Source organism: Zingiber officinale, chromosome 6A (genome assembly GCF_018446385.1).
Source record: "Zingiber officinale cultivar Zhangliang chromosome 6A, Zo_v1.1, whole genome shotgun sequence".
NCBI lineage: Eukaryota > Viridiplantae > Streptophyta > Magnoliopsida > Zingiberales > Zingiberaceae > Zingiber > Zingiber officinale.
Window position 1 is genome coordinate 76,789,387 of NC_055997.1, and position 21,499 is coordinate 76,810,885.

A 21,499-nucleotide genomic window follows, 5' to 3' on the forward strand; every position below is an offset into this window, starting at 1 on the left:
AAGATCTTATAATATCAAACCCATCAATATCTTTAAGTTGATTGTAATAAGTTCATCCAAATACTTTAACAACTTATTTTTAAAATAAGACCTAATAACTTATAAGCTCCTAAAATAACTTATAAACTGTACGAACTTATAAGCCCTCTAAATGTGTTTAGTTTAAATTTAAGAGTTAAAGATTTAAGATTTATATTTTAAAATTTAGGACCTCTAAATAAACTATTTAAATTTTATACATTATAAAAGTAAATATTGGATGCAGAGATATTTTTGAAATAAAATAGTAAAAGAGACCCAATTAATTATTTTTTTTTTTTTGGAAAAGAACAGATATTTTTCTAAATTTGGAATGTCTTTTTTATTTTTATCTAAATTATTTTGATTTTCTTTCAAAAAATACTCTTTTAAGATTTTAATAATCATTTTTTTTTTCACTTTTGGTTGGATTTTTCCCCTCTTGCAATATTACCGAACCATAGAAATCATTTTTGGGGGGCATTAATACCTGCCCGAAGACAGCACGTCGGCAAATAAAAACGCGGAACGAGAAAAGAAACGAGTACGCATCCGCATCGAAACCCTTTCGGGCCGAATCAGATCGGTCGCCGCCCTTGTCCAGCGATCTCGAAGAGCCTCCGGTGCAGCCCTAAGTCCTCTGCCGGAGAGCCAGATCCGCCGCCCCCATCTACCGGGGCGCCCTCCTCTGTTTCTTCGTATCGAGAAGAGGCGTCTTTCCTGGGCTAGGGTTTCCTAATCCTCCCGAGGAACAAATTGCAGCAGTGAGGGGGCTTCGATTTGATCCGTACTCTATGGCCGGCGGAAGCACATCGAGCCGGCCGCGGTACGCTCCGGATGATCCGACTCTGCCCAAACCTTGGCGGGCGCTGGTGGACGGAAGCACCGGCTACCTTTACTATTGGAACCCGGAAACTAACGTCACCCAGTACGAACGCCCGTCCGATGAGCTCCCTCCTCCTCCTCCACTCTTGCCCCCGCCCCCACCGCTCCTTCCTCCCAAATCCGCTTCTGTGATCGCCGTTAGCCGTCATCATCCAGATGATCGCCGTCATCGTCACGACGATGACGATCGCCATGATCGTTCAAGGATCCACCAGGTTTGGCTTCTTCACGCTGTATGGAATAACTGTTCCCTTATTTCCTTTTATAAAAGATCAGGCGAAACATTATTTTGGATCCGTGGGAGAACTCTGCTTAAATGGACTATTCCTTGGGAGATCACTGTCAAATGGATTATTCCTTCCCACCTTCACTATCCTAAATCATGCGTTAACATTTTTTTTTCCTTTTTTTTTTTGTGATTTAGGATGGAAATGGCAGAAGCAGGAACGGACATAGCACAAAGGAAAAAAGAGAAGGGAAGATCTCAACTGGAGGCCAAGGATCATCTGTCAATGTTGGAAGGGCTTCTTCCATACCTGTAGAAGCTTATCGTCGTCAAAATGAAATAATTGTGACGGTATGTTTGTTCTGGCATCCAAGTGTGAATCACTATTCTTTTTGAAAGTATTTTGTTGTCAACAAGTTTTTATCGAGAATGTTCAATTATGTATCTATCTCCAAACAACTAAGCTTTTGCACATCTAACACCTGCCTAGATTTTATTCACAAAAGGATAAGGTTTTTGGAGATTTCTCAGAACATGTGTTTATTCTAGAAGTTTATAGAGGGGAATTTTGCTGTGAAACTTTTAATCTTATTTTTATAATGTTATGATACTGTCCTAATGGTGGAACTCATCTAACAGACCTAGCTTTTGTTAGTTACTTTATTATCTGGAGGGAAGAATGAGAAAAAATATTCTTACATGGCTACTCATGACATTGGATTGTTGGTGACTGTTAAAATATCATTTCAAATGGATCACCCGTGTAATTATTTGTCATGTGTCCTGCTTGGTCAGGCTCGTGCCATAAGTATAAAATGGTCCTGTTGTCTTCTCATAGTGTATCCAAGTTATTTTATAATCTAAACTCTCTTTTATCACTATAACAGTGATATCTTTTAGTTCATTGCTGATTCTATATAGTGCTGCTAATTTTGCACAGGGAGAAGATGTGCCTGCACCATTCATGACATTTGAGTCTGCAGGTTTCCCACCTGAGATTTTGGAAGAGGTAGTTGTCCTTATCTTTATTATCTTATCTTGCACACGTTTGTACATGAAACATATGTAAGTTTGTTGTGCTGTATTTCTTACTTGTGCTCTGCATGAAATTTGCAATTGCTGTTGATTTGGTTTATCTAGATGCTCATGCCTCTTCTGTCTTCTTTCCCTTCTGTACTTTGCCGCAGGTGCGATATTTGCTCCAGGGCGGAGCTAATGTCGTACGCTGTGCTACGTTGTGCCACCCTCTTAATGGGTAGCTGCTATATAGCTGGAGGGCCCATTATGGAGGGCTGAATCTGGGAAGGGCTGACCCACTTACTGATTTGTGGGTGAGCCTGCCTATGGTGATATGGTTGAGGATGCCACTCAGGTCTTCAGAATTCAAGGTCCTTTCTGCTCCAGCTTCGCATTTGCAAGCAGTTGCAATGTTTGAATAGGCTCTCCGAGCAACTAGCTCATGACTTGAGCTGCCTGCCTTGATTTGTTTTGTGCTGCTACTTGAGTCCAACAAAAAAGAAGGCCTTTTGTTCAGTACAGCTTGCATCCGTGAGCAGGTACCAACTGGAAAGGGACTTGTGAGTCTCTTGTACATCAGTTGGTTCTGCAGTGATTGTCTAAGCTTCTACCTTGGTGCAAAGGATATACGTCCCTTTCTCTTGCTTCAGTTTGCATCTATCAAGCAACAGTTTGCATTTCAAGGATGCACTTCTGGCATAAGCTTAGTTCTCAATTTAACTTGCAAAAATATGCTCAGTAAATTTTGTATTTAGTTAGTTGTGTACCAATAATTCTCATGGGACTTGATGATTTTTGTTTCCAGGTATGCCGTGCTGGTTTTTCTGCTCCAACTCCAATTCAGGCTCAGTCATGGCCAATTGCATTACAGAGTCATGATATAGTGGCTATTGCAAAAACAGGATCTGGAAAAACATTAGGATATCTTTTTCCTGGGTTCATGCACCTCAAGCGCCTTCGAAACGACTGTAAACTAGGTCCTACAATGTTAATATTGGCACCGACAAGGGAATTGGCAACCCAGATACAGGACGAAGCTTTAAAATTTGGCAGATCATCAAGAATTCTAAGCACGGTTTGTTCATATATCTTCTTCTAGGCCAACCAATATGCTTATTCAAATACAATCTCCTGTCTTTAGATGTTTTGTTTTGAATGTGAATTTTTGTTGTTGTTAAAGTGTGTGTATGGAGGAGCACCTAAAGGGCCCCAGTTGAGGGATCTTGATCGAGGAGTGGACATTATTGTTGCAACTCCAGGAAGATTAAATGACATTTTGGAAATGAAAAGAGTGAGTCTCCGTCAGGTTTCATATTTAGTTCTTGACGAGGCTGATAGAATGCTGGATATGGGTTTTGAGCCACAAATTCGAAAAATCGTGAAAGAAGTACCCCATCGTCGCCAAACACTTATGTTCACTGCTACTTGGCCTAAAGAAGTTCGAAAAATTGCTGCAGATTTACTTGTTCATCCTGTTCAGGTCAACATTGGCAGTTCAGATGAGCTTGTTGCAAACACTTCTATCACACAGGTATTGAATCCAGTAGAGCTTCACTTAAAAAACTGAAATTTGTATTTGTTTGTTACTAAAGGGATCATCTTGTGTTTCTAGAAGAAAATAAATTTATTTCAAATTGCAGCGATTCGTCTTTTCCTATGTCCTGGTATATTCAATCAAGTTGGTTTAGTTAACCTATTGAATGAGGGATGATAGCAAATGACGTCTTAATATTATAGAAGTATGATCCGTCTGTCAAGATGTTGCATTAAAAATGTATTCTGGTTTCTTCATACTTGCACTGCAGAAAAGAATTGTGCCCAAACAATGTTTGAATCTTCATTTATTGATTCTTAGCATTCTTCTATGCAGACACATTTTTTTATTGCTTAAAGAGGTTCATGTTTGCAAGGACTACATGTGTCGATTGTTTTCCGCACGTGTTTTTATTGATCATTCAAAAACTCATGATGGAAATACCCTTTCCACGTCTTGGCATTGCTATTTACCACTAATTAATTTTGCAGTGCACACAAAAAAAAGACTAGTAAAATACAGACCTTCTAATTGACTGATGCTGGTGTTGCAATTCCAACTTTGTTCTCATCTCCCCTCATAAATTTAACATGATTGAGTTTTTTATGTCCACGTATCTCTAGGGCACTATATGCCTTTTTTCTATCCAGGTATTATTCATATTGACTGATTTGATAATTCTGGTAAAAAACTAATATGCTCATCGTGTTTACTCAGTATGTAGAAGTAATTACTCCTGTGGAGAAACAACGCCGAGTGGAGCAAATATTGCGCAATCAAGATGCAGGCTCCAAGGTTCTCATATTTTGCACCACAAAGAGAATGTGTGACCAGCTGTCTCGAACACTTGCACGTCAGTTCAAAGCTGCTGCTATTCATGGTGACAAGTCTCAGGCCGAGAGGGATAGGGTTTTAAGCCAATTTCGCACGGGTAGATCTCCCATACTAGTAGCCACAGATGTTGCTGCTCGCGGTCTAGACATTAAGGATATCAGGTTACAGATGCTTGATTTTTGTTAGCAGTCAGTTAACCTGGTAGTTTCTGTTTCTTAAAATTTTTAATTTGTTTCTTATTAACCTGTCAAATTTGAATTTTCTCTAGGGTGGTCATAAACTATGACTTCCCCACAGGAGTTGAAGACTATGTTCACAGAATTGGTAGAACTGGTAGGGCTGGTGCAACTGGAGTCTCCTACACCTTTTTTTGTCAACAGGACTCCAAATATGCTTCAGATCTTGTTAAAATTCTCGAAGGTGCTAATCAGAAGGTTCCAAAAGAGCTAAAAGACATGGTTTCACGTGGTGGGCATGGTGGCAGGTCACGGCGCTGGGCTTCCCGTTCGGATGCCAAGGATAATGGCCGCTTAGTTACTGGGCAAAGCAATTTGGGTGGTTTGCTATCACTTCCAAGTAGATCAGATTCTTATCTTGGCAGTCATGGCACCAATGACCGCGAGCCACTTGACAGGTATTTAGTGATACTGTGGGATAGTAATATATACTGCCTTACTGGAATTCAAATTTTGTTATCATGCACACTTTCAAGGCTTACATATGCAGAATTTTATGATATGAAATTTCATGCTGCAAGAGCCAACATTTTGAAGAATTGCTACTAGCTCAATCTCTCAAGTGTTTACTTGCTAAAATAGATTGTGGATATGTTTGCCATGATAGGCATGGATGCAGTCTCTGGTGGCAGTAATAGCTGCCTTGACAAACTTAATATCATGTTGGAAAAATATTATCAGCAATTATTACATCAAGTAAATTAGACTTGTGGAATCCTCATACAATCGGGTTATACTGTCTATGCCACTTGGAGTATACATCACATCTGTGAAATCAATGTGACAGGCTTACAGTATTGGTGCTGGAACCAATTTCGGTCCCAGGCCAAAATGTTTACAAATTGTTCTTGACCGATGCCAACACAGGATACATGTGAGCACCGCTCAATTGTTCATGTTTACTACCAACGATGGGGAGAGGGAGGCTATGAGACCATAGAACATGGTTACGATTGACACTACCATGTTAGCTCACCAGAGCATTGCCACTTATGTGAATGCAGCTTTCATTGTGTTGCCATGTGTCATGGTTGTATCACATTTCCTTGTGGGAGCATAATAGGATGTCTTGCCTAGTAAATGACACCAAAATTTAAACCATAATTTAGTTATACCAAGATGCATATTCCATCTTTCCGGAAAATGAAAATTATAAAAATGTTCTTGATGCTTATATCTACCAGCTGGGCAAGAGCATGTGATGCTTATATTTTCATTATTCTCCAATTATTTGCTGCCTGTCAGTAGCATGCACACTGTTACTGTTTGTAAACATTTTTTATGAACTTTATTTGATGGCATTTGAACTATATAGTTCCATCAAATGATTTCTAAATGTATGTGTGCTACCTTGCAAGTTTCTAAGTTTCTTATCATGTGCAGATCTAGGGGCCGGGTTCGTAGCCGCAGCCGCAGTCATAGCCGTGATCGGAAGAACAATCCCAGCTTAAAGAGGGCTCGGCTTGCAAGCCCTCCTAGCAGGAGCCGTGGTAGCAGGAGTCGCAGTCACAGTCCTAAACATGCCCTTGATCGGTACCGTGGGGGAACAAAGGAGTTGACGCGTGTGAGTTCACAACTCCCAAGGAGGATTCCATCGCCAACTACTAGGCATGCAAGCCCTCCTAGTAGGAACCAAGGTCGCAGTCGAAGCAGGTCGCGCAGTCACAGCCCTAACCGTGGATATGATCGTCACAGTGGGAGAACAAGGGAGGTGGTACATGTAAGTTCACTTCCGAGGAGAATGCCATCACCAACAGCTAAGCATGTAAATCCTTCCAGCAGGAACCATGATCGCAGTCCAAGCAAGAGCTGCAGTCCCAATCCTAACCGTGGATATGATCATTATGGTGGGGGGACTAATGAGGTTGCACGCTCAAGTTCACCACTCCCAAAGAAGATGTCATCTCCCACAGCTAGACATGCAAGCCTTCCTAGCAAGAGCCCCCACAGTATTGACCATGTCTTCGATTGTCATGACGAGGAAAATAGGGAGGCGACACATGGGAGTTCAGCACTGCCAAATCTGATTCCATCATCAACTACTAGGCATGCAAGCCCTCCAGGTAGGAACTGTGGTCACAGTCAAAGCAGGAGCCTCAGCTGCAGTTCAGATCATGGCTTTGATCGTTATAGTGAGAGAACTAGGGATGCAGCACATGGGAGTTCACCACTCTCAAATCAGATGCCATCACCAACCGTTATGCATGCAAGCCCTCCAGGCAGGAGCTTTGGCTGCAGTCCAAGCAGGAGTCGCAGTCACAGTCCTAACCACGTCTACAGTCCTAATGATGGCTATGATGCTCATGGTGAGGGATCTAAGGAGGTGACACAAGTGAGCTCATCATTCCCAAAGAGGATGCCATCACCAGCAGCTGGGCGTGAAAATCCTCATAGGAACCATGTCTGCAGTCGAAGCAGAAGTCGCAGTCCTAACCATGGCTCTGATTGTTTTCATGGGTCAGCTGGGCAGATTGCTAGTGCGAGCCCACCACTCTCAAGGAGGGGCCTGTCACCAATAGATTGCCATGCAAGCCCCCCTATCAGCAACCGTGGCCCAAGTCGAAGCAGGAGCCTTAGCCACAGTCCTGGTCGGGGCGATGTTCATTATGGTCAGGGAAGTGAACAGGAACCACATGTCGATTTGCCACTCCCAATAACAGTGCCAGCACTAGCATCTCATCGCACGTCTGACCCAAACCATTCAGTGATGCCATACGACAACCAAAGATCGCAGTCAAGTGATGGGGGAAACATAGCAGCGGTGGAACTCAACGAGTCACACGGTCAGGATGAGAGAAGCAGAAAACCACATGGTTCAGATAGCCCATGTCAGTGGCACAAAAGGTCTCCACTTAAAAATGAAGATTTTAATCCACAGCTGTCAGTTCCAAGGCCTGCCCAGTTGCCAGTGTTGCCTCTCAACAGCCATGTAGAGGAGGAAGAAGGCATGATTCCTGCAGATGAGGACAGTTTAATTTTTCAGGAGGATGGTAGGACTTCACCATAGCTCTATCTTACCCAGCGACCTAACTCAGATAACTATTTAGTGTTACTTTTCTTCTGAGTGGTTCGGCATTTCCTGTTCCTATTTACCATGCTGCAACTTCCTATATAGTTTGGTGATTTGGGTATTGTTGTAATATTCCCTACGAAGATGATTATATCGGACCATTGATTGATATGGTGTACTAGCTAGTTTGCCTCTTAGATCTTGCTGAGACTGGTATTGAATTTGTACAATTGAAACTGTAACTTTGTTTCCAATTCCTGTTTCTCCAACAATTGCGTGTTTAGTAATTGTCGCACAGTTGCATTGTTTTGCATATCTTTAATAACAGAAGTCTGCAGATACTTGTGCGCTGATCTGCGTTGAACCTAACTACTGATGGAGTTGATCTCTTTGTGCGCCTTGAAGTAATTTTCAAAGACTGCTTCATTAATCAGAATTCCAAACTTGAAACTGCAATTAGTCTAGGAGTCTGACATTTTGTTGTGGGTTTTAAGTTTTTGAATGTTTGGCATGATAGAAAATTAAGCTTTTGTTACCAATTGATTTTCCTTCCTTTTGCTGCCATGTGATCCTGAGATCAGGGTTCATTTTGCAAAAGCAATCTCTTACAGACTGTAATATAAGACAGCGTATAATAGATTTACTGTGGTTCGATCCCTAATAAAAGGATCCTAAAAGAGCCCCAGTTAGATTCAACCTCCAGATATAAAAGAGGCAAACAATTGCTCTCATCCCAAACCCATCCAAACATCACGAGCACAAAAATGAATACTCTCTAGAATGAGTTAGAATTTCCTCAAAGACGTACAAAAATAAAAAATAAAAAATAAAAAAAACTACACAATCTTTAACTTGATTCTTTTTGCTCGAGTAGAAGACAAATCCTGCTGGTGCAATGGCCAGTACCTGAAACATAAACGTTTCTCATTTTTCGATAAAGGAACAGAGACGAGCATAACTGATGAGGCGAATGGCCCATGTATGTAGCTGGCTTGGATAGCTAAATTTATAATGAAAGTCTTACCAAGGGAGTTCATGGGTGGAAACTGAGTCATGAACAAGAGTATTGAACTGACAATGACCACGACCCGCTTCACAAAGTTTATAACCATATACGCCTGCTGATATGGGTGTTGCTCTTGCAAGTATCATGTATGACAGATTTATAATTCATAAAGCACAATGCAGCAAGAAGAGATCTCAGGTATATCGATCTGTCTAAGATCCAAACCCTGAAACAATAATCCAAACAATAACCACAAACTTAGATGTTTATGAAAACTCATTCAACCACACATGGACTAGTAATATTCCACAAAAATACAGAATATGACTTTAGAGTTTGGATTTTTTACTTGCGGAATTTAAGCAGTAACTAAAGAAAATAAGGAGAAGATGTGAAAGACACATATTTCTATTAGTAACTGCACACTGCAAACTTATTACAAGACTCCTTACAAGGCTCAGAGTAAGACTCAAAGATTGCTTGATGTCTTGCAATGAGATATGACCTGCTTATATAAGATTACAAAGAGAAACCGGGTGTTCATTGGGCCCCATCACATTACCTCTTGTCCTCTTAAAGCAGATTCTTTATATGATATAAAGCACACTGACTGACATAAAGATGACATAAAGGTAAAGCATCTTGACTGACATAAAGATGACATAAAGCTAAGGCATCCTTTGACTTCTGCTCCTGTTCTTGGGTCTATGCTGGTTCCCAAGTTAACGATGATTGCCGTTGTACGATGTATGCTCTTACTGGGCTTAATTACTCCCAGATATAACAAGGTCTTCACATGTCGTTTAAAGGCCTCATGTAATTGGGGAGTAATGTGTTTCAGGGGTTTGTCTGAAACTATAAAGTCCGGATTTTTTATGTCCAGTTGACAGACGACTTTATTTTTTGACCAGTGCTTCAGGGGTTCGCTTCCAATGAACCCTGCTTCCTTTAGCTTTTGTATTAAAGGGCTAAATTTTTTCCAGAAATCTGGCTTGGTTGCTTCTTCATTATAGAATACCACTTCCTTGATACTTAGGTATTCATCCTCTTCTAGCTCCATCTCTTCAATGGCTACAACAGGAGCTGTGTTGATAGTTGCTGTTTTTATAGAAAGTTACTACAATACCTTCTATTCGAACACCTCCTTGCATGGCCTTGATAAAATTGCATCCTATAATCATTTGGATTCTGTCTCCAAGTTTCATCTTGAAGCTATGTGTATGGGATTCGAAAGATATTATCCCAAATATGCATCCTTCCATTCTTCATCCTTTTATTAGTTGTTTACTTAGAGTTGATGCCGCTAAACTGAACAATAATATTATTTCGTTCCAATGCCTACTCGGGTACCGAACCTTCATCAATGCAATATGTAGTAGCATCCGTATCCAGAATTGCGCGCACCTTGAACCTGGGCACATTGGGAATTGGACTATGTTGTTGTCCTACTTTTCCTTCAGCGGCTACTTTGAGTACGCTTTCTTGGTAAAGAGCATTTGCATACTCATCCTCTACCAATACTGGAGTTGGATTGGGGTCTTCCATTTGAATTCCTTTGCCTTTGTTGAGGCTCGCAAAGTCTTCTATTAGGGTCTTTTCCATTTCCAATTCTTCCACTCGTCTTTTATAGTGCTCAACTTCCTTTTTCAGTCTTTCCATTTCTCCTTCACACCAAGTAATATAGTATTGTTGTTCTTGTATCAGTCTCTGTGGGAAGAAGGGCGCTGAGTGGATGATGCAATTGATACTTCCTTTTTAAAATAGTAAGGTCCACATAGATTACAGGTTGTTACCAAGCACTTGGAACAATGAATCCTTGCCCTCTGCATTGACTTTCTTTTGCAGCATACACATGTCTCATCTTGAGGTTGCACAAAAATGTTATGCTGCCAATCGTAAGCAATTCATTTGATGGTCAGGCAACCGTACCTGTGGTTGATATCCTCCATCAATTTCTCCCAGCATGAAAATATATTCTTCCTAGATACATGTCTCAAGAGATTTTTCCCATTTCTTCTTTGCCTACATCTTCAGAGATGATGTAAATGACATCACTTTGCTCTTCCCCTTCTTGTACTGAAAGAATGTCACAGTCTTAATGAATATCCTGTTGCTCAAAAATAGCAACTCATTTGATGCTTCTTTTGTCATTAGGATATTCTCTGGCAAAATATACTTCTTGTCCACAAAGATAACATTTACAGCGCTAATTGCGCACTAAATATTTTCTCTTTTCTATTCGTACATGGGTATCATGTGGCTTACCTCTGTATGTTTTTGATTTTCTGACTCCAAACCTTTTTCTCTCCTTTGTAATAGCTTGGGATGAGAATCTTGCTGCAGAATGATAAATCCTTTAAAGATCTTTTGAAAGCAACATCTTTGCATTCATTCTCTATATATCGGTAAGCAAATAATATTCGTGGCATTACCCCAATCACTACCCCTGGATATTTTTGCTTAAAGGCTTCTTTCATTCTTCGGCTAAGATCTCCTGGCATTTTTAGCCAGAATTTTTCGGATAGCTCACTGTCGATGTAGAATCTTCTAGTCTTTGCAGCTAGCCTCATGTACTTGTTCATGTATTGGATAATATTTTTAACATTCTCATATGATAATCTTTCCAGGTCACAATAAGCAGTGTCCTGGATGATAGTAGAACCCCGTGTAGGATCTTCAAGGGAAAATACTCGTCTCTGAGACAAAATATTTTGTGTTCCTTCTCTTCCATCACCGGATTCAATTAGTGCCTGGTACTCATTGCCATATTGCATGTGCCACTAGATCCATGTTAGTTTTTCAACTTCCCCTAAGAGATTCTTCATGTATTCTATTTTGTCTCGGGTATCAGTTAACCCTTGGCTGGCCACATGATTCCTTGTGATAGATTCCCATCGGGAGAAAGTATCATCAAATAATCCCAGTTGGTCAGGGATCACAAACATTGCACCCCCATCTTGCTGGGCTGATGGCAGGGCCCACATTTCATTGTTATACCCTCCTTTGAATTTGCCATGTCTCCTTCCTTCATCAAACGTTGGCGTAGGTCTGACATTTGTTGCTAGTGGATAGCTAGGGGGGTGCATAGATGTGTCGGCAGGTGGTTTGTAAGGCGAGGTTGCGGAAGTAATAGCACTGGAATAGAGTTGCTCGCCAATTTCTTCATGGCTGGATACTCCAACTCTATTTTTGGCTCTTCTTCTTCATAACCTGTTGCAATAATGTTAGAGATACCTGCAGAGGAAAAAGTTACTTCTTTGAAAAAGGGGTTAATAAATTCTTCTGTAGAGTTGAGTCCTTCCAATGGATGCTTATCCTTAGTAGGTCGTTGGGATGGGTAGTCCATTTGACCACTAGACTGGTCAATAGGTTGGAGTTGATTAAAGCTGGTTTCTTTTTCATGATCCATTGTGAGATAAAAAAAATACTTTATCGGTAGAGCCAAAAGATCCATCTCCTCGCGTGGTTTCCGATAGTTCAGTTTCTTCATAAATATCAAGTGATAATATTTGCTCGATTATTAGTTGAGCAATGCATTCACCAAGTTGGATGCATACCTGATAGTCAGAATGATTAAATATAAGAATCGTAACTTCTCCCCGATAATCGGCATCAATGACCCCGGCTCCAACATCCAGGCCTCGTGTCCATGCAGCATTGGATCTTGTTGCTATTCTTCCATACGTTCCCCAAGGAAGTTCCAGGCTGAGACATGTAGGTATAAGGCCTAGCCCTCTGGGCTCTATAATACATTCTTTGTCGGCAACAAGGTCATAACCAGCAGCTCTATGAGTTCTTTTCTGCGGCATGATGGCAGTATGTGATAGTCTTTTGACCCGAACAGAGGGTCTCTCCTCCCATTGGTTATCTCCTTCGAGAGGGGTATAGTTAACATAGTAGTCAAACTTATCACTTGGTTCTCCTAAAGTGTCCCACATTTCCTTATTTTTGGTAAGTACTGCTACAATTTGTGAATCACTCCTGATTTCTTCTTCATCACTAGTCGTTTCTTCATTATGTTGGTTATATTGAGGTGGTGTCGTAACATAATTATCAAAATTAATGCTGATAGTGCCGTTTAATAAGTTTCGAGATTGTACCTCCGTAAGTATCCTTGGGAATACCATTTGTGGTTGCTGGATAATCCAATTGTGTCCCTGTGCCTCATTAGCATTATATCTTCTCCCAGGGAGAGCTCGTACACCTCGACTTGCCAGGTAATCTACAACATGCTAGACTTGATAGGCAAAACCAACATTGGGTGTGTTGGAGAGTCGCCCTACAATTCCCCTTATAATTAATAAATTGGCCTCTCCATTTTGCCAATTATCATAGCCCCTTGTTTGTATTGAGATCTGGATATTCTGATAGAAATCCCTTATTGTGGTAATAATATCAGGAACCACATAAATAAGCTGACTGCCTGTGGCCAAATCAACCTCCATGGTGGCAAAAATAGCTTGGTCCCCTTGCCATCGATTGCCTCTGAATATCACAAGGGCTAAGGTCCCCTCCTCTCGTCGGTGTAGTATTTGCAGCCTTAACTGCACAAGGCCAATATGTACAAACTGCATACCACTTTGTCGCAGTTCCTTAAAACTTTCTGGTTGTATTACACTTCTGTCTATCTGCTGGCCATCTATACAACTTATGGCTTCCTCCGATCCATGTATGTAGACCCTATGGTCTGCATCATCTCTTCTGAATCTGTATAGCACTTCTGGCGGTACTAGGTTTACCCTTTCCTTCATGGAAAGCTGAAGTTGAGCTTCTAAATTTACCTGCTATTCCAGAGTCTGATTATAACGACCTCCAGTGAATCTTCTCATCATTCTTCTTGCATTAAATAGGCATCTTTGCCCTAATATCTTCTAATTTGATCCTCAAATAACGCCTGCTCCCGTTGTGTTGTCCTTTCTGAGATTGAAGGTCTTGAGGTCATCATTACCCCTTTAGCTTTTCTTGTTCTTCCTTGAGGATTTTGAAGGGATCTTTGTAAACTCGCAGTTTTCCTTTTCCTTCCTTTGGCTTCTCTTGGGCTCCAAGAGTTAGTCCTCGCAACTTTTCAATTAGTGAGTCTGGAATAGCTGTTGTTGTGCTGCCGCTTCCTTTCTTAGTTTGTTCAACCACCGTCTTTAGATCAGACTGGATGTCCTTCAAGGTTTTAGCAATCTGCATCAAAAGCTAAAGTTGTGTAGTATTTTGTTTAATAACTGCAGAGTTGCCTGAGAAAGCTCCTTGATATTCGCTTGGCTTCGCAAAACCAATAGCAGGAGATTCAATGGATTCTGTTGCTTGAACCGCCACTTTATAGGTATGTGTATTTTTTGTGATGACGTAGTTGCTCATGCGGTGGTCCACCTTTCAATTCGATGGAGGAGTTTTTCTGCTCTTTCTAACTTCTTGTTGAGGTCTTCAGTAAGCTTAAGGGCTTCCTCTTTAACGAGCTTTGGTTGTTTAGCAATTTCTGCCACAAGTTCTCTTACTTCCTGCTTTGTCAAGAGCTTATTTTAAAAAAAACACAGTTGTAAGATTCTTCAGAGCAACCCTTAACTTGGAAATTTCTCTTTCAAGAACTTGACCCCTTTCTAGGATGGTTTTAAAATTTTTGAGGTTCACTCAGGAGGATAGGCAGGTTCTATCGTATACTACTGCTAGGTTGTGAGCTAAATGGTTGAGACTGACTTTGGTAGTGGAGGCAAGGTCAAGGTACTCTAGGTTTGAGGTTCGGGAATGATCATACCACTCCTGGATAGCCCTTTCCCAGGTTTCAGACATACCCCTACTGCTTAATTCTTCATTAGTTAATCACTCTTCTCGGCTCATCTCCGGGGTTCACTGGACTTGCCCTTCGCCTTTTGCCAATATGAGTTTTTACTTTTGAGGTTTCAAGCAGATGGGAATGCCTTTGACCCAGTTAGGGTTTCTCTATGAGATAGATACGGTTACCCCTTACCTTTTCCCCATGAATACCCTGACCCTAACTAACTTAGGCTACAGCCATATCTTTAATAACCAATGCTTTGATACCAGGATTTTTTACTTGCGGAATTTAAGCAGTAACTAAAGAAAATAAGGAGAAGATATGAAAAACTCATAGATTTCTATTAGTAACTGCACACTGCAAACTTATTACAAGACTCCACTCCGTTGCGTACTAAAGTTGGAAGGTGGCCATCCACGTCAGACTTAATGGTAAGGATGGGTGTACTACCTGGGTGGAAAGATAGGAGAGGAAGGGTAAGTGACTCACAAATGATTCATCTTCTTAAGCAATTTTATGAGTCTTTTCCTCTCTCCCCCTCTTCTTCCTATATTCTCATCCAATCAAACTTATTCAAAATCTATAAAAGATTATATTTCCAAGGTACACTTACAGCATATAGAAGATTGCATTCCCTTCAAAAATAATATTGCAGATTGAGAAGAGATTTATGTGTCTAACGATTGCTGTAATAAAAAAACGAATTACCACAAGAAATGTTCGAAATTAACTAAAAAACTAATGTTATGTTGCATTCATATTCATCTGTCAAGATTTATGACCTCTTTCTTGACCATGACTTTCTTGCTAAGCACATTGCCAAATTGAGTCAGACAGGAAGCCATTGCAGTCAAGAATCCAGCCCTAATTGAGAAAATGACTAACTATATATGTCGTCGCCATGTCAATGCAGAAAATACAGGCTGCCCATTGTGTGGACTGCAACCAGTTGTAAGATGGCAGAAAGCTGCCGAAAACTTAGTTAGACGAGAAAGTGCTAATTTATCAAATTTTGCATCCCACAATCACAAGATCATACCTGGGAAGCAGAAATCTTAGTCCGTTTGTGTTACGAACAATACGAGCACAGTTCCATCAGCAAATCGAACAGTTGTGATTCTTTATCTCACATGAGACAGATAGTAAACGTGTAAGAACCATGTAAGCATGGACAGGAAATTTGTTCAAAATACCAACTCATTCCAGAAAAGAACAACCTTTTTTTAAAAGGAAAAGTGGTGTTTCAACCATGTTCACAGTCGGTAACTAACAAAAAATTACAGTATACTAATTTTTAAAAGTCTTGCATCTATCAAACTTAATACGATCTGTTGTTATGATATTGTAGTTTTCCAATCATCAGACTGTTTGATAATATCTTGACCAATAAAAAGCAAGCAATGTTTTTTTTATTCTTTTTCGTTCTATGAAATTGACACACTGTGTGATCAATACAGTATAGTGAAATTTGTCATCACAAACAGAGAGAACGGGTTTCACTCTGGTAAAAATCTTTATCGCGATGAACGGCAGTGCGCCGAAGTCACATGAGGGATGAAGAAAGCAAGCATAGTGAGAAAGAGGCGAGAGGTAATGAGAAATGCGAGGCCGAACAGATAACAAAGCTGCAGCACCTGAATCAGTCCTCCGTCCTTGGAATACGCGTCTTCCCCGGGAAGGAGCTCTCTTGGACAGAAGCTAGTGGCCGGAGGCGGAGGGGCAGTCGCCTAGCGGCGGCGATGGCGAAGAAAGAAGAGGAGAAGAGGTCGCTTCGCTTCCCGTCGTTGTGATTGCAACTCGAAAACCCTTACCGGGTCGGATTGCTTCCTCCTGTTCGGAAAAATTTGATCCATAAAATCATGTTTTAAAAAGATACCTTTACCGGGTCGGATTGCTTCCGCCTGGTCGGAAAAATTTGATCCAAAGAATCATGAATTAAAAAGATACCCTTACCGGGTCGGATTGCTACCGCCGACGGATCTCTATCACTACTCGAGTCCACTTCATCTGCACCTCCTCCACAAATCTACACTGTTGGACCTAGAAACGACGACAGCGACGCAGTATCGATCCGTGCCGGAGGAGGAAAGAGATGAGCGACGGCGTAGAAGATGCTGTTCGGAGGCGGAACGCCGTGGCTGACTACAGGAAGAAGCTCCTCCAGCACAAGGAACTCGATTCCAGGCTCAGGACGCGTTCGTATCTCGATCTGCTACGATCCCTCTTCATTTTAATTTATTTGGAATAGATAATTCTGTGGTTCGATGCCGAGCAAGTTTAGATTTTGTGCTTTTTTAAAAAATATATATATATTTTCTGTTCTTTCTTCTTGTTTGATACATCGGCCTCTTACAAATTTTTTGGGAGAAAAAAAAATTAAAGCTTTGTCGATTATTGCGTACATAAAAGACAGCTGTTTTTTCCCCCCATTTTCCGTAATGATTTAACTTATGTTTTGTGCATCTAGAAATAATCATTCAAAACCCTTTTGATTGTATCCTAACGATTTATCAGAAACAAAATGTAGTGAGGGAGAATTTGAGAGCCTCAAAGAAGGAGTTTAATAAAACTGAGGATGATCTGAAGTCTCTCCAAAGTGTAGGGCAAATTATTGGTGAGGTACTTAGGCCACTCGATAAGGAGCGATGTAAGTATACATGTATCTGTAAATTCTCTATTATGACTTGAAAAGTCTTATATTTCAATTCTTTATTCATTTGATTTCTATATTTCCCTGCATATTTATATTTTTATTTGTAAGTATACATGTATATACAAAAGCTCTTTCCGTTCAACTATGTGGTCACATTTGAATCTTAAATAACCCATTTCAGTGGAAGAGAAAAGATCTCCTGCTCATTTCAAATTGCATACATCACCTATCTACTTAATTCAGCCAAATAAAAGCATTATAATGGGGCATTATACAGCCAATCACAAGAAAGCATGTATTTGGTAGGTTTTAAGTGAGTGAAAAAAATGATTGCTTTGAAATAAGAAAGAGTTTCTGAATATTCTTCTAAGACCAACTCTAACCCTTAATATGAAACATACACAAGTAGTTGCAATTAGGTGAAGCCTGAGTTTGTTGAACCATTGTTTCTGGAGTTGGTAGGCACACTCCATTTCCTACTTTTAGATCTGGTTTACATATGTTATTTTGCATGTAGATTTCTTAGTTTTTTTGACAAGTTTATATGTTTCCCTTTGATAATGGAATGTATAAATAATGTATCTTTTGTTTTCACAGTTCTTTTTCTTTTTTCTCTATCTCATTCTTATTTTCTACTCTTCTTTTCTCTTTGCTTTAAACCTTGTCAAATAATAAAAAATTGGCTGAAATTAGCTAAATTTAGTAATAAGTATATAGGTTTTACTCACTTTAAATGATAAGGTCCAGACATTGGCCAAGCTAGCTTGACTTTTAGATGACACTGGTTTCCACTGTTGATTTAATATCTCAGTCAATCGTCTAAAACAAATGTAATCACATGGTAGGTTTAAACTTAAAGGAGATTCAGCAAGGGAATTTTTTTATTTGCTTCAATAATAGAATTCTATTCTTGAAACATATAGACAACATGATTTCTCATTCTAATGTAATCGATGTGTGATAAAAGAACTTGTCTGATGCTTTTCTCATCTATGTGGCTGTAAGGTAAACAAAATGAACAAACATGTTTTACCTTTATAGTGCTCAACTTGACAAATCAGCACTGAGCTCTTGTTTTATTCAACTACAAAATTCGTTTTGCTTGAATCTCTAACATTACTCAATTTGTGGTCAGCTTGAATGTAGCTTGTTTATGTGGTTAAATAATCTCCAGTTTGGCTAGTTGGCACATGTGAAGGAGCTTGAGCGCTGAAGTTCATACAAATTTGAACACATTTTAAACTGAATTTTTGTCTTGTTCACAAGCTCGATCTATAGCTATAATCAAATTTAAGCTGACTTTGTTGGAAATAATACTGTAAGAATATGATCCATAGGTGTCGGTTAGACATATTCCGTGAATCGATGGATGAACACGTTTGTAAATCTGGAAATGATGATGTCTACAATGTTATGTAGATTATAAGTTTCAAAACCTATGCATATAGGTGAGCATGTATGGCTGTGGCAAACTGTTTACATGCAAGTTTCTATGCAAGTCCAAACATGAATTAGTCAAGCCAGAACAGAATTAGTGAATACTAGTATGTTCGTGAGCTTGTAAACTAATGTTTTGATGGCATCAAAGGGTTTATTCGTGAACATAAAAGAACCAATCTTTGGCCTGTTCAGGATGCAATTGAGAGATTGAGTTTATAAATCCCATACTTCATTCACGTAAGTATTGAGCAGGTGTGTTTTTTTTTATTGAATTGAGCTCCAAGATGCTAATAAGCAGTTGAGGTTCTAATCCTCTATAACTCTATTTGCTCATGATTCTGTATATTAATTTCTTACTTCAAGTGTATTCTTACCTTGTTTATTGTGTCTAGATTTATTTGAATTTAGGCAACACCTTTGTGTTTTTTAGTTATTGTAAAGGCAAGCAGCGGACCAAGATATGTCGTTGGTTGTCGCAGCAAAGTGGACAAAGAGAAACTTACATCGGGAACACGGGTGGTTCTAGACATGACTACTCTAACGATTATGCGCGCACTTCCACGTGAGGTTGGTTGTATATTTTTGGTTTCGTGTTCCAGTTAAGATAATTGAGATAACACCATGAGTTTGCAATATGGTACCTTTTCCTTTTCTTCGTTTAAACTAGATAGCAATGCCATCAGAACTGCATGCCTTGCCTCATCCATTAAATTTGTAGGTTGATCCTGTTGTCTATAACATGCTCCATGAAGATCCTGGAAATGTTAGTTACTCAGCTGTTGGTGGACTGTCTGACCAGATAAGGGAACTGAGAGAGTCAATTGAACTGCCCCTTATGAATCCAGAACTCTTTCTCAGAGTAGGGATTAAACCTCCAAAGGTTGGTAAAGATACTTAAATATGGCCATTGTAAGAGATCTCTACTCTGGTTATTTCATACTCTTTTTTGCACATTGTGGTCTTTTCAGTGTTAAACTAACTTCTGTCTAGATAAGAAATTGGATTTTTTTTTTATTGTTTTATCTATTTATTTGTTGTTACTTCTAGTTGTTTATAAAACTCTATTATTACAGGGAGTCCTCCTCTATGGTCCACCCGGTACTGGAAAGACACTACTGGCCAGAGCAATCGCTAGCAACATAGATGCAAACTTTCTGAAGGTGGGATGATATAGTGGTTCTTATTAGGATGCTGGGAAGTCTAATTTATCATTTATTTCTTCAAATTTTTAACCATCTTATCTTCATGAGTAGATCGTGTCAAGTGCTATAATTGACAAATATATAGGTGAAAGTGCACGGCTGATAAGGGAGATGTTTGGTTATGCACGTGAACACCAAGTAAAATTTCCTTTCTGCATTCTTTATCATCTATTTTTTCCACATTTGGTAGCTGAACCTTCTGCAATAAATGACTGATTCTCCACAAGATAGCTGCAGTCTGCATCTTTCACAAAAAGCTATCCAATTCTTGACAGTGACATTTCTAAATCTTTGTCTCTTCAGCCTTGTATTATTTTCATGGATGAGATTGATGCCATTGGGGGGCGTCGTTTTAGTGAGGGAACCAGTGCTGATCGGGAGATTCAACGGACATTAATGGAGCTTCTCAATCAACTGGATGGATTTGATCAATTAGGAAAGGTAAATCCTAGTATCTCAATGTCCAAGTTATAGTTTGCTATAATAATAAAGATTGCTGGTTCCTTTTTTTTCAAGAGTTTACTGAGTTAAGCATTCCAGTGGAAGCTATCTGAAATTATGACTAGTATAATTTCTGATAGAATACTTGGACTCAAAGTCACATTATCATTTCATGATGGTTGTAGGTTAAAATGATTATGGCGACAAACCGACCGGATGTTCTGGATCCAGCTCTTCTTCGCCCTGGCCGGCTGGATAGGAAAATTGAGATTCCTTTACCAAATGAACAATCGAGGATGGAAATCCTTAAAATACATGCTGCAGGTATAGCAAAACATGGTGACATTGATTACGAAGCGGTAGTAAAACTTGCCGAAGTAAGAATTCATCATCCTTGAAAATCATATTGTGAATTTATGACCATCCTTTAGTTAATTTGAATCCTTCCATTACAAATTGCTTATGCACTAATTGTATTTCGATTTCACTGGCAACTTCCATTTTCTAGGGTTTTAATGGAGCAGATCTTCGTAATGTATGCACAGAAGCTGGTATGTCAGCAATTCGTGCCGAACGCGACTATGTTATTCATGAGGACTTTATGAAGGTAACTTTTCTTTACCACATATGTACTATGCAATACTCAAGCGGCGGGTATATACCATCGAGATATGCTTTTCGAAACCGCGTCAACGCTTTAAGTTCCGATAGCCATCCAATCTGGCGACACAATGTTGACATTTGTCTATTGTGGATTAGGCTGTGAGGAAGTTGAATGAAGCAAAGAAGCTAGAATCAAGTGCTCATTACAATGCTGATTTCGGCAAGGATTAAGGCACTTTTACAAGAGACGAAAACATGATGGAACTTCGATAAGCAACTTGCTTGGCTTCATCCCGTTTCACGTATGAAATCTACTTCTTGCTTGCTTGAGAACCAATTTGCTAAAAAAAATTGATCTTCATCATGAACTGATTAATGGTGCTTACTCATGGATACCTTGTTCATTCCTATATTTATTCTATTGTGGATCTGGTTTGGTAAACTTTCTATATCAATATGATGCGATTTGAGTATTTCCATACTTCCAACCCAAATAGGGAACCAAAAAAATCTTATCTATCAATATTTCACTTGTTGCAAAGTGTACTTGTTCTACTAAATTTTAAATCTATTAAAATGTTGACACACTGTTAGTTTTCTCATTAATTTGTGCATATGGTTGACTTATTC

General features: G+C 39.6%; 2 protein-coding genes and 1 long non-coding RNA gene across 8 annotated transcripts; 2 read left to right on the top strand and 1 right to left on the bottom strand.

Annotated features, from left to right (window-relative positions):
- The first annotated feature begins 523 nt into the window (after positions 1-523).
- Positions 524-8,047, top strand: LOC121996635 (DEAD-box ATP-dependent RNA helicase 14-like). 3 transcript variants are annotated; one of them, XM_042550658.1, is made up of 8 exons: positions 524-1,118; positions 1,328-1,480; positions 2,070-2,138; positions 2,952-3,221; positions 3,327-3,677; positions 4,398-4,675; positions 4,783-5,148; positions 6,134-8,047. In XM_042550658.1, the coding sequence occupies exons 1-8, from the start codon at positions 813-815 to the stop codon at positions 7,755-7,757; spliced, it is 3,417 nt and encodes a 1,138-aa protein (XP_042406592.1). In that variant the 5' UTR covers positions 524-812; the 3' UTR covers positions 7,758-8,047. The 3 variants fall into 3 exon arrangements, with proteins under 3 accessions (XP_042406592.1, XP_042406593.1, XP_042406594.1); XM_042550659.1 differs by lacking the exons at positions 524-1,118; positions 1,328-1,480; positions 2,070-2,138 and adding an exon at positions 2,333-2,517; XM_042550660.1 differs by lacking the exons at positions 524-1,118; positions 1,328-1,480; positions 2,070-2,138 and adding an exon at positions 2,390-2,685.
- A 266-nt stretch (positions 8,048-8,313) lies between these two features.
- Positions 8,314-16,389, bottom strand: LOC121996637. 4 transcript variants are annotated; one of them, XR_006116127.1, is made up of 6 exons: positions 16,165-16,388; positions 15,570-15,649; positions 15,313-15,497; positions 12,867-15,216; positions 8,785-8,992; positions 8,314-8,666 (listed from the first exon to the last, which is right to left on the bottom strand). It is a non-coding gene; the product is annotated as an uncharacterized LOC121996637 (long non-coding RNA). The 4 variants fall into 4 exon arrangements; XR_006116128.1 differs by having other exon boundaries at positions 12,867-14,255; positions 15,144-15,497; positions 16,165-16,383; XR_006116129.1 differs by having other exon boundaries at positions 12,867-15,497; positions 15,570-15,655; positions 16,165-16,389.
- Positions 16,390-16,538: 149 nt separating this feature from the next.
- LOC121996636 (26S proteasome regulatory subunit S10B homolog B-like) lies at positions 16,539-21,311 on the top strand. Its single transcript, XM_042550661.1, has 10 exons — positions 16,539-16,725; positions 17,058-17,177; positions 19,054-19,190; positions 19,342-19,503; positions 19,697-19,783; positions 19,877-19,963; positions 20,129-20,266; positions 20,452-20,643; positions 20,775-20,873; positions 21,026-21,311. Exons 1-10 carry the CDS (start codon positions 16,623-16,625, stop codon positions 21,098-21,100), a joined length of 1,200 nt encoding a protein of 399 aa, XP_042406595.1. The 5' UTR covers positions 16,539-16,622; the 3' UTR covers positions 21,101-21,311.
- Positions 21,312-21,499: the final 188 nt, after the last annotated feature.